The sequence below is a fragment of the Podarcis filfolensis genome (genome assembly GCF_964270895.1).
Source record: "Podarcis filfolensis genome assembly, chromosome: 14".
Taxonomy (NCBI): domain Eukaryota; kingdom Metazoa; phylum Chordata; class Lepidosauria; order Squamata; family Lacertidae; genus Podarcis; species Podarcis filfolensis.
In genome coordinates this window covers 20,464,530-20,477,301 of record NC_139616.1, presented here as the reverse complement: position 1 = coordinate 20,477,301, position 12,772 = coordinate 20,464,530, and the positions used below count along the sequence as shown (strand labels likewise).

General features: G+C 44.1%; 1 protein-coding gene across 4 annotated transcripts in view; it reads right to left on the bottom strand.

Annotated features, from left to right (window-relative positions):
- The window catches only part of LOC310749460 (ceramide synthase 3-like), an 87,112-nt gene that overhangs the window by 73,656 nt on the left and 684 nt on the right, over nt 1-12,772 (bottom strand). For 2 of the 4 annotated variants that reach the window (XM_083586413.1, XM_083586411.1), the window contains exons 2-5: nt 10,681-11,202; nt 10,495-10,584; nt 4,718-4,859; nt 3,904-4,494 (exon numbers count right to left, since the gene is read on the bottom strand). In XM_083586413.1, coding sequence (XP_083442539.1) covers nt 3,904-4,494; nt 4,718-4,859; nt 10,495-10,584; nt 10,681-11,112 — 1,255 coding nt within the window. In that variant the 5' untranslated portion in view covers nt 11,113-11,202. Of the gene's footprint in view, nt 1-3,903; nt 4,495-4,717; nt 4,860-10,494; nt 10,585-10,680; nt 11,203-12,445; nt 12,707-12,772 lie in introns of those variants that run through there. The other 2 variants (XM_083586414.1, XM_083586412.1) reach the window with 2 other exon arrangements.

The following is a 12,772-nucleotide window of genomic DNA, read 5'->3' as shown; positions in this document are numbered from 1 at the left end:
TTTGCCTTTCATTAGAGATATTTACCACTGTTCCAGAGGCAGCTGTTGAGCATTTACAACCAGATGGACTAAATGGTAAAGGGACCCCTGACCATTAGGTCCAGTCGTGACTGACTCTGCGGTTGCGGCGCTCATCTCGCTTTACTGGCCAAGGGAGCCAGCGTACAGCTTCCGGGTCATGTGGCCAGCATGACTAAGCCACTTCTGGCAAACTAGAGCAGCGCACAGAAACACTGTTTACCTTCCCACCGGAGCGGTACCTATTTATCTACTTGCACTTTGATGTGCTTTCGAACTGCTAGGTTGGCAGGAGCAGGGACAGAGCAACGGGAGCTCACCCCGTCGTGGGGATTCGAACCGCCGACCTTCTGATCAGTAAGCCCTAGGCTCTGTGGTTTAACCCACAGCACCACCCGTGTCCCTGGACTAAAAGGTAGCTTGAGACAAATCAGGACTGAGCCCCAAAAGGGTTAATATTTATCTCACAGCCCTATAAACAAGTATCTAGCCCTATAAACAAGTATCTAGCCATTGAATGCAACACATCCATAAAACAGCATAAAAGGCTTCACATTTGGGATGGTGATAGACCGGAATGGGTGGACTGAGCTACACTTTAGAAAAGGCCTGGCAAAACTGAAGGGTCTTGTGCAGATATTTGAAACTAAGTATGTTTGGTGCTTGGTTAATACTAACAAGCAGGTGAGGAGTTCCACAACCTAGGCTAGTTTCTAGCTTCTAGGAAAGTGAAACCTGATGCTTTGTTCAGAAGGGTAAAAAAAGGACCTGACACAGCAGATTGTCTGCCACAGACAACAAACAGGAACCCTGAGGCCTAGGTCTTCTGAAATGTGCAAAACTGGTTCTATACATACATATCATTAGCTTCTCCTTTAAAGAATTAATTGATTCCAATTTCTTAATCAAGACATCTATGGGTGGAACTTTCTAATTAGAGAGAAGAGACATGCCAAATTATACTGCATGGAAAATTTGAATTCTTGTACTTGTCTTTCAACATCAGCTCATCCTCCCACCCCCATTTGGAACTACTTGGCCACATACACCCCCAAAGCCATGATGGAAGTATTCTCAAAATCTGAAAAGCCATTTTAGTTGGCTAGCAGAGTAACAAAGAACGGGTGCTGATACACACACAAAAGCAATTCACCATTCTAGGATTTCTATGCATTTTCAAGACAAAGTTCTTTTCATAATCTCACTACTTGATATACAAAGCCTTTAACATCTTGTTAAAAACCACCTTTAGCATCTTCTTTTTAACTTCCTATTACAGCAATACGCAGATCACAATTAAAAAACAACAACCTTGGGGGGGGGGCGGGAAGAGTGGCCTTTTAAAGAGTGACCAATTAAAGTGGTCCTTATTTACATAACTAAAGCTTTAGCTGCTTTGCTGTTGGTATCCGTCTGTCTCAGAGACAATGGAGGGTGCCTCTGGGGTGTAGTCAAACCACTGAGTTAGCAGCACCGAAGTGACCCCCCCCCCCCACGTGGAAGCCTGGGCAGCGTGTACGAAGGTCCTGGGCTGCCCAGACAACAAGACCCCTCTCTTGACCTCACTGATGTGGTCCAAAGGAAAGCAAAGCAGTACATTTGGCACTAGCTTGGCTGTAGGAGTTGCCTGAAGAAGACATGCAAGGCACCATCCAACTGTCTTAATCTACTAATTAAAGCTTGCAGCTTAAACAAAGTGCTGGGAGAACACGTATCCAAGCAACTATCTGGTGCCTTGATAGGCCTTCAGGCAATGTCTTGTCTTACGGGAACCATTAAACTTCTCAGATCCATTTTGGTTTTCTGAGCAAGTGCTGTGGGCTCCACTTCTTCTGGTTATCCTTTAACCCGTACACAGACAGGAAGAAATGTAAATGCGGGTGCCAATATGAACTTTTCCTATGGTTTATTACTGTAGATAATGGCAGCAGTACAGTCGGCATAACTTGATATAAAAACAGACCCCCATTGCTAACCCCATCCTGGTGCTACTTCTTATCCGAAACGCATCCTGGAATGCATTGGTTAAACTCCTTGTCTTTTAATATAAGGATCAGCATAGTAATCATGCCACTACCAAACATAATTAACACCCCCTGTGGGGGCCCTGCACAGACAACAGAATCTAAACTTAGAATTCAACAAACAGAAATTTCTCACTAGGATTACAGTGGCACCTCGGGTTAAGTACTTAATTTGTTCCAGAGGTCCGTTCTTAACCTGAAACTGTTCTTAACCTGAGGTACCACTTTAGCTAATGGGGCCTCCTGCTGCCGCCGCGTCGCCGGAGCACGATTTCTGTTCTCATCCTGAAGCACAGTTCTTAACCCGAGGTACTATTTCTGGGTTAGTGGAGTCTGTAACCTGAAGCGTATGTAACCTGAAGCGTACATAACCTGAGGTACCACTGTATGTCCTTTCAATTACCAACTGACCAAAGAAATCAAAATGGGGGGAAAATAGGAACTTGTAGGAAATAAACAATGAAACGAAAGAATAAAATGTATTGACGATTGCTCATTCAAAAGCCCCCCCCCCAATAAGTGTTAGGTAAAGGTAAAGGGACCCCTGACCATTAGGTCCAGTCGTGGCTGACTCTGGGGTTGCGGCGCTCATCTCGCTTTATTGGCCAAGGGAGCTGGCGTACAGCTTCCGGGTCATGTGGCCAGCATGACTAAGCCGCTTCTGGCAAACCAGAGCAGCGCACGGAAACGCCGTTTACCTTCCCGCTGGAGCGGTACCTATTTATCTACCTGCACTTTGACGTGCTTTCGAACTGCTAGGTTGGCAGGAGCAGGGACCGAGCATCGGGAGCTCACCCCGTTGCAGGGATTCGAACCGCCGACCTTCTGATCGGCAAGTCCTAGGCTCTGTGATTTAACCCACAGCGCCACCCGCACCCCCTATAAGAGTACATTGGCTCAAAATAGGACATATACCCCTGATTTTTAATGGCTGGCTAGTTCACAAACTCCAACATGGACCCCCTTTTCTCTATATTCAGAAGAACCAGAATGATGCTATGCTTCACTTCAGGGCATTTATACCCTTCTTCTTTCTCACTTTACTTTTAGCATGGGTCTGTGGCAAATGTCATGCTCACTCTCCCTTTAAGCTTTTTGATAAGTATTCTTTTTCCTCTTTAGATCAAGGTGTGTATGTACAGGTACAATTTCCTGCCCACTTATATTGCAACTCTGCTGTCTGAAAGCAGCACCCATATGTGCTGTCACTTTCATTTCAAGTAATAAATCAATCTTTCCTTGTTCTTCTTCCATATGTACTTCCGGTTGGCATAAGGTTAAGAGGAAGCACATACTTTTCAACAGAGAAGGTAACCACTCACCCCCTCAGGACCAAGGATGAGTTGGCGAGGAGGCTCAGAAGCACTTTGTGTCCTTGGGTGTAATTTAGACCCTAGTCTAAATGGTTACTTCCAGCAGATCTTGCAACTCACAAATAGAAGGGAGAGATGGAAGTGTTTCGATTGCAGGGTAGTTCAAGACTACAACACTGCCAGGCCTTATGTGGCGTGCTGCCAAAACTGTGAGCCTGCACCAATTATAGAAGTAAAATTGGCAATACGAAGTAGAATGGCCATTCCTGTGAACTGTTAATCTAGAGAAGAGGAACATGGAGAAAATGGTAACCGTCTGATGTGGGAATCACAGAATTTTTGTAGATTTGGGACCCCACCCCCGGGTCATCTTGTTCAAAGCAGGAATCACAGCTAAAGAATTCCTAACAGATCGCCATCCAACCTCTATTTAAAAGCCTCTTCTGAAGTCAGGGAAACTGGCCTATCACCCTTCACTCCTTTCTAAAGGTACCCCTCCCCCACAAAACTAATGGCTGGAAAGGGTTTAAGCCACTTTGAAAACTTACCTCGGGCTTCAGCTTCAGATGCAGAATCTGTTATCTTAACCTCTAAAGCTTTAAGCAAAACCAAGCTTAGGGCTCTTAGGGTCACTTGAACAGGACTGCAACAGATACCCACTTCTGGCTTCACCTGACTGCCTCCATAGTGGCTCGCCTTTTCACTAAGGATAAAACGATTCAGCCACCCAGTAGCTACAAACTGCAGAATGACACCAGCAAACGCTAATCTGTCCTTCTCAAAATGCAGGTCGGGGTGGGAGAAAGAAGGCACCTTTCCCTTGATTAGGTCTTCGCCAGCCTTGTGAAGAATGCATTTCTTAAGCAGCACGATAGCTTTCTTCTTGATTAGATCATGAACGGGTGAAGTGACAAGACCCAACACACATGAAACGTTCAAAAGCAACATCCTTTGGCAGACAAGGTTCAGTGGTGTCTGAGTTCTGGAGGCCACAAGTAGTTCAAGGAGGTCCAGAAAGCTGCTCAAGTCATTTGTAGCTTTTGCAGATACTTGGGCAATCTCAGAATAAGAAGATGGGATGCGGTTGTAAAAGTCTTCAAGCACTTTGTCAAGAGAAGTAAGAATCTTCTGTAGCCCACCTATAATGACAGCATCAAGCAGTGTTTCAGGACCATCTCTAAGACAGTTTAGCTCATCTACTAAATTAAAGCAGCTTTGTAAAATCTTAAACTTCTAAATATTGATTTTTGCTCTAGACAGAAAAGCTCACAGTAAATATTTTCAGGCACACAAACTATTCTAGTATATGCTGCCTTCTTCCCCTACAGGTTATTTACAAAGTAAACCTAGTTCAAACAATACCTCCTTTGCACAATCCTTCATCTTTTAAAATTTCTCTGATCACATTTGTAAGAGTCCACAGGCATTCTGCTACATGACTGCTCTTGGGAAACCCAGACAAAACCTCTGAACAAAAAGCAAACCAGGCGCTGTTCAGGGAACCCTGAAAAAAGAGAGAGAAAAAAACAATTATCTATATTAGGGTTCAAGCAACTGGTAGACCTGAAGAGGTGTAATCTGACCTCTTCTCCTACACCTGAGCATTTGGGAGCATGTGAATAGACTTGAGACTCCCAATATCCACAACTTGAATTCAGAACACAAAGACCAATGGTGGCTTCCACAATGGAGAGTACGTAAAAACAGGTAAAGGACCCCTGGATGGTTAAGTCTAGTCAAAGGCGACTGTGGGTTTGTGGTGCTCATCTCGCTTTCAGGCTGGGGGAGCCAGCATTTGTCCATGGACAGCTTTCCAGGTCACATGGCCATCATGACTGAACCACTTCTGGTGCAATGGAACTGTGATGGAAACATCCCAGCTCCTGCCAACCTAGCTGTTCTAAAGCATGCCAGTGCAAGTAGATAAATAGGTATCGCTGCCGTGGGAAGGTAACGGATAGGCCATTCTGTAATGGGCTTGACGTTTTCACAGCAAAGAACACTGCATTCTCTGGGTCAAATTATGAAATACGAAGGCAATACCGAAGTGAATGGGAATCGCTCGGTCCTTTGGCAAGAGCTCAGCTATATCATTAGAAATATTCCAACTCACTGCAGCTCTGTTTACTGTATCTATATGACAATCAACTGAAAGGTTTTAGCTTTCAGAAACTTTTGGCATGGATGCTGGTAGCTACTAAAACTTTCACGGCTGCCAAATGGAAAGACAACTTTACAAGACTTTCATATAAAATGAGGATGCAGCGTTTAGCATTTGGGGGGGGGTGTACCTCATAAATTATGTGTTGCCAAAGGCTCAGAGGACTCTGAAAAACTCTTATGATGTTGGGTGGGACTTTATCTTAAATACAACAAATACAGATACACAGGACTCCCTCTCCATGGTACAACATGAAATTTGGCTTTCCTAATGGTCTTGGGCAAAAGATTCCTGCATTGCAGGGGGTTGGACTAGATGATCCTCATGGTCCCTTCCAACTCCATGATCTACCTGATACCCTTTCGTATCTCTCTCATTTTTATTGTGTTTGACTTTGATTTACTTCAATAAAAATATTTGGGGGGGGGGACTGTAGAAAGTGGGTCTGTAGGGAACAGACAGATTTTGCGAGGAAGTTGTCACCCACTACTTAGCAGCTGCTGGGCTTAAGTTGAAGGTCTTGCATTTGGATAGTGGATCATGAGATACTGCAACCCTTAATGCACTGTGCAGACATTGTCTTGATCAGCCCCTTAAGTGTGCAAACACTTCTGAAGACGGAATAACAAACATTTAGCTTCTCTTATGTTATGAAGCCCTCTGCCTGATTATTCTGGTACTGCACTACCAAAAGAAAGCTAATACAGTAGGCTTGTGAAACAGCAGAACAGGCTTCACCTGCGTCTGCCCTCTGGATGAAATGCTGAGGATGCAAAAGTTGGCTGAACATGGGAGAGAATCTGCATCAGACCCCAGGCATGCATACACAGAGCTCATGCTTAATCAGGGCCACGTGTGCTGCCACCATAGAATCACCAGAGTCAGTACCCATCACCCATAGCTCTCCTACAGACATAGAATAATTAGCTTAGTCTTCTCTCTGACATGATAATTTTCTATGTGCATGGAATTGTTCATTTTTTAAAAAACAGAGAGAGAGAGTAGGCAGGCAACAAATCAGACACAAGACATCATCATCATCATCATCATCATCATAATAATAATAATAATAATAATTTTTTATTTATATCCCGCCCTCCCCAGCCAAGGCCAGGCTCAGAGCGGCTTACAAGCAATAATAAAAACAAGATGAATGATTACAACTTAAAAACAAAAATAAAATACAACATTAAAATAATGGAACATTAAAATATTAAAATGTAGCCTCATCGCAGGAGGAGAAGGAAAAGAAAAAAGAAAGAGAGGGAGGGAGGGAATCAAATTGGCTCCAAGCCAAAGGCCAGGCGGAACAACTCTGTCTTACAGGCCCTGCGGAAAGAAATCAGATCCTGCAGGGCCCTGGTCTCATGAGGCAGGGCGTTCCACCAGGCCGGAGCCAGAGTTGAAAAGGCCCTGGCTCTGGTTGAGGCCAATCTAACTTCCTTAGGGCCTGGGACCACTAGAGTGTTGTTATTTATGGACCTTGAGGCTCTCCGTGGGGCATACCAGGAGAGGCGGTCCCGTAGGTACGAGGGTCCTAGGCCGTGAAGGGCTTTAAAGGTCAAAAGCAGCACCTTAAATCTGACCCTGTACTCCACCAGGAGCCAGTGCAGCTTGAAAAGCACTGGGTGAATATGCTCCCATGGCAGAGACCCCGTGAGGAGCCTCGCTGCAGCATTCTGTACCCGCTGGAGTTTCTGGGACAGCTTCAAGGGCAGCCCCGCGTAGAGCGAATTACAGTAGTCAAGCCTGGAGATGACCGTCGCATGGATCACTGTGGCCAGGTCGGGGCGGGAAAGGTAAGGGACCAACTGCTTGATGCGGCGAAGGTGGAAAAATGTCGCCTTGGCTGTTGCTGTAACTTGCGCCTCCATGGAAAGGGAGGCGTCAAGGATTACACCCAAACTCTTAACGGAAGGCAATGGCACTAATTGGGCCCCCGCAAGAGAAGGGAGTTGGTCCCTCATCCCCATGCCATCCCGACCTAGCCATAGGACCTCTGTCTTCGAAGGATTTAGTTTCAATCGGCTCCCACGAAACCATCCAGTCACAGCTTCCAAGCATCTGGTCAGTGTGTTTGGGGCCGAGTCGGTGTGGCCATCCATCAGCAGATAGAGCTGAGTGTCATCAGCATATTGTTGACAGCCCAGGCCAAAGCTCCGGATAATCTGGGCAAGGGGGCGCATAAAGATGTTAAAAAGCACCGGGGAGAGAATTGCGCCCTGCGGCACTCCACACACCAAGGAGTGGCGCGATGACATTTCCCTCCCTAGTGCCACCCTCTGTCCCTGACCAGAGATAAAAGAGCACAGCCAGTTACGGGCTATGCCCTGTATCCCCACGTCTGCGAGGCGGTGGTCCAGAAGATCATGATCGACCATGTCAAAGGCTGCTGACAAATCTAAAAGGATCAGCAGTCCTGACCCGCCTCAATCCAGTTGTCTACGGAGATCTTCTGTTAGGGCAACCAGAGCCGTCTCTGTCCCAAAACCAGGACGGAAACCGGACTGAAATGATCTAATGCCGATGTTTCCTCCAGAAACCTACCAAGCTGTTCAGCAACCGCTCTCTCAATTACCTTACCCAGGTATGGAAGATTTGAAACTGGGCGGTAATTGGATAGGTCTAAGGGATCTAATGAAGTTTTCTTTAAGAGTGGACACACCACTGCTTCCTTCAGTTCCCCTGGGAATGTCCCCGTGTCAAGGGACAAATTGATAATTTCAACCAGGACGGTCCGCGCAACATCTGGACGCTCCCTAATCAGCCAAGACGGGCACGGATGCAGGTTAGTCTGGGTATGCTGGTATACTTTTAAGAAAATCATAAAGGGAGTAGCAATCAATATTATTTTACTATATTCTGCATTCAATATATCTAACAGTAATTGAATCAAACACAGCACTAAAAGCACAATACAAAAATCTATATAGTGGTACCTTGGTTCTCAAATTTAATCCATTCTGGGAGTCCGGTCGACTCCTGGAATAGTTCAAAAACCAAGGCGCAGCTTCCGATTGGAAGCTGCAGAAGCAACGCTGGACGTTCGGCTTCTGAAGGACATTCACACACAGGAACACTGACTTCCAAGTTTTCGATATTCGGGAGCAGATTTCAACAACATTCAGGAGCACATTTCAACAACTAAGATGTTTAACTATCAAAGTTCCAGCAGCTATCATACCCCATGCCTACTGAAAGGAACAGTCTTAACTCTATCAGGCTGTGGCAGAGGGAGAACTGGGAAGCAAGGCTACTTCACTAGCTCTTTGGAGACAGGACAGGCTCTTCCTTTCCTCATCTGTTATTGGCAGTGGCCAATGCCTTCAAGACAAGCTGCATTTATCTGCTCCTCTCTCTGAACTGTTTCAATTCAAGCTGGTCATTATAAAAATTACAGTGCAGCTTTAACAACTGATGTCATTATTTCTGTTGCCTCCTTCCATAAACTTTCTCGTTTTGTGTCATGTACCCAGGACAAGGGGTGAACAGAAGGTAGATCAGGATCTATTGGACGATCTTTGAGCACTTTGCTATAGTAACAATTTCTGACTCCCAACAATAGCAACAACAAATGACTTTTCCCACCTCAATTTGACTACTGAAATAAAGCCCAGAATAACCAAAAGCAGACTATTGTGTGGAAGGTCTGCAAGTTCAGTTCAGATAGTGAAAACAAATTCCTAGGCTCAAAATATGCTCAGAAGGACCTTGTACTTTCAATGCTAGTGGCATTTTGTACCCAATTCTGGTTAGTGCATATTGGGGTTCTAGCAAAAACAGCAAAGTAGATCATCATTATATGAAGTCTGTCCACTCGTTCAACACTGTAAGCCTGAAGACAGAGGCAGTCTTGCTTTTATTTATCTTATATAAGCCACTCAACTGAAGAACAGAATAAAAGCTGTAAATGTAGAGCTTTAAATAACAGTTGAGAGGAAGCTCTCACCAACAAAGACATTCTACAAACTAGGCACTACAATGTAGAAAACCCTCCTCTCTCTTGCCCCCGAAGATGCAAGTGTTTTGTCCGACCATGTTTTGAGTGACTGTTCTACCCTCCCACCCCACAGTAAAGAAGCATACCCCCCACCCCGATTAAACCAGCCTAGGATGATGGAGTAACACTACAGAATCTGATTAGTTAAAAGAAAAAAAAGTGATTCATTTCTCAAACACCACCTTAAAAATAGCCCTGCCAAGTAAAGAAATCTTGGCTGTTTAATCAATTAACAGCATTCTCCTATAAGTCTACCCAGAAGTAAGCCCTACTGAGTTATATGTAGGTACACAGTTGCAGCCATTTACCCAACAGTAAACCCCATTGAAGGGACACGGGTGGCGCTGTGGGTTAAACCACAGAGCCTAGGACTTGCTGATCAGAAGGTCAGCAGTTCAAATCCCCGCGACGGGGTGAGCTCCCGTTGTTCAGTCCCAGCTCCTGCCCACCTAGCAGTTCGAAAGCACGTTAAAGTGCAAGTAGATAAATAGGTACCACTCTGGCGGGAAGGTAAACAGCGTTTCTGTGCGCTGCTCTGGTTCGCCAGAACCGGCTTAGTCATGCTGGCCACATGACCAGCATGTCATCTGTACGCCGGCTCCCTTGGCCAATAAAGCGAGATGAGCGCCACAACCCCAGAGTTGGTCACGACTGGACCTAATGGTCAGGGGTCCCTTTACCTTTACCTTTAAACCCCATTGAACTTAACAGAACATCCCATAATTCCCTTTGGTGTGCAAAAGAAAGCCTTTTCTAAGAAGATATCTGCCATCCACAGATTTTAAAGTACTTAAATAAAAAATAATGAACTTTAAAAACATTATGATTGATTTAAAAAGGATCCCCTAATTACTTGCAAAGATTTCTAAATCAACTGATTGATGCAGCTGACTTAATTACACACCTACTTCAAAAAACAAAGTGTGAAGCAGAAAGCTGTTTTAGTGGGAACTAGCCCAAAGCCCATTTGCAACTCACCTCTTCTGTTAGTTGAAAACGCACAAGGAAGACCAAAGCTTTGGAAGCCTGATGAAATAGTTGTTTATCAGAAATAAGTAACAGATGAATCTGCAATAAGTAGAAAAGGGAGGAATTGTAGATAAGGGATATCTTAGCAACGGAGCTATTTGGGGGGTGGGGGTGGGGAACCACCCAAAAACTTACTAGTTTTGAGTCTATGTTGGCTTCTTTCAGAAGAATTCTAATAATCTCTACATATTTCTGTTTTGATTCAACTGCCACTCCTTGGGATTGCATTTTGGATAGCATCATCTTGATCAAGGTTAACTGAAGCAGCATAATTTCTCGTGAATGGCATATTGAACGAATCACACTTTCAGATGTGTCCAGCTCATCATCTGTCTTGAGCGCTGTAAACGCTGGATCAGAAGAGTTCCGAGCACCAGTGTTAGGAGAAAACAGACTCATTGCCCATGATTTTCTATTTGTTGATGACAAGTGTTGCAGTGATATAGGAGGATTTAGAAGAGCTGCACAACTATGACTATCTTTCAGAAATAAGGCATCTGCCAGCATATCATCATACATTTGCTGGAGAGAGTCCCCATTGTGGGAAAATTTGGTATTTTCAGTCATTCTTTGCACATTCACATTGCAGAGATCTGAGTTGCTTCTCCAATAAGCAGGAAAAGTTCATCATTTCATGCAGCCTTTTCTCTGGTGTATCTAGAATTAAAGGCAATAATGAATATCATCATCAGCAGGAAATTGTTAAATCAGCAAGAAGACCAAACAATATAGATTAGTTCTATCTGACGGGAAGTAAGTACTTTTGGAAACAGTGCAATCTTATGCATATCTATGGGGGACGTAAAGCATATCAGAACTATGAATATTGAACTCCTTGAAAGAAAGGTGGGATATAACAATAAAAATAGATATTGCAGCCCAACAGTGCAGTTCTTTACAAGTCTATTCGAAGCAGACACTAATGAGGTCACCCTCCTAGAAAAGTATGTATAAGATCGCAGTCTAAATCTACTATTCCATACATTTTATCAAGAAAGCACATGGCTTTGGCAAATAAAACATTTCAGCCAAACAAATACACATTTCAGCTAAACAAACACACATTTCAGAACTATGTTCATTACTGAAAACTCACCCATACCTGAGACCATTAAGAGAAATAAGGATGCAATATACTAGGTTAATCAACCTAGGTTGTTTCTTAGGTTAATTATTATTGTGATTGGCACGACGCTGTTGTAATAGGAAGTGTTTTGAAATCTTTAGAGGGCTACATAATAAATGCTACAAATATTAAGTAATATAAAGCACAAGAACCTTTTTGCATCCTAGTCCTTCCCTCATATGCCTCATCTTAAAAGTTATCAATATACCCATCTCTTCCTGGTAGTCCTTCCTTGAAACCTAATACATTTACAGAGCAGAATGAGGTGGTAGGATTCTGAAGGGGCTGAGTGGACTTTTGTATGCTGCATATATTACAAAAACCAAAAATCTGAAGTCCATAACTAGCACAGGATGAACAGAACTGCACACAGGATGGAGAGAGTTGATGACAGATAACAGCTCCATCTGTGATGTGCTAGTGGTTGGTGAGGGATAATTCCATTTTTATTTTTTTTACCTAGGACAGTTCATTAAGAATGTAAAAGTCCTGCTGGATCAAACTGAAGGCTCACTTAGCCTTCCACCTGGCTATTTTTCTGACTGGAAATTGTTTTAACTGATTTTAATACTTTTTTTGGGGGGGGTTTAAATTGATACATAGTCTTTTGTTGGAAGCCGCCCAGAGTGGCTGGGGAAACCTAGCCAGATGGGCGAGGTATACATAATAAACTATTATTATTAAATTATTATTATTATTATTATTATTATTATTATTATTATTGCAACCATGTAGATATATTGCAATCAGTAACTGCCTCTCAGCCTAACCTACCTCACAGGGTTGTTGTGGGGATTAAATAAGGAGACAAGCAGAGGCACAACTTGAGCTCCTTGGGCGGGGGTGGGGGGTGTGAAATAAAGGCAACATAACATTAGTGATTAGTCCACCATCTTGTTGACTCTTTGGAAGCCCACAAGCACAGCCAAAACATAATAACTCCTCTCCTGCTCGCGTTCCCCAGCAGCCGGTTTTCTGAAGCATGTTGCCTCCCATAATAAAGGAAGCCTCCTCCCCCCCAACAACCCCGCAGCGTGGTACAGTCCACTCAAACCGCTCAAGGCTCTACCACCGCGTCCCGAGAGCGGAAAGCGCCCCCCC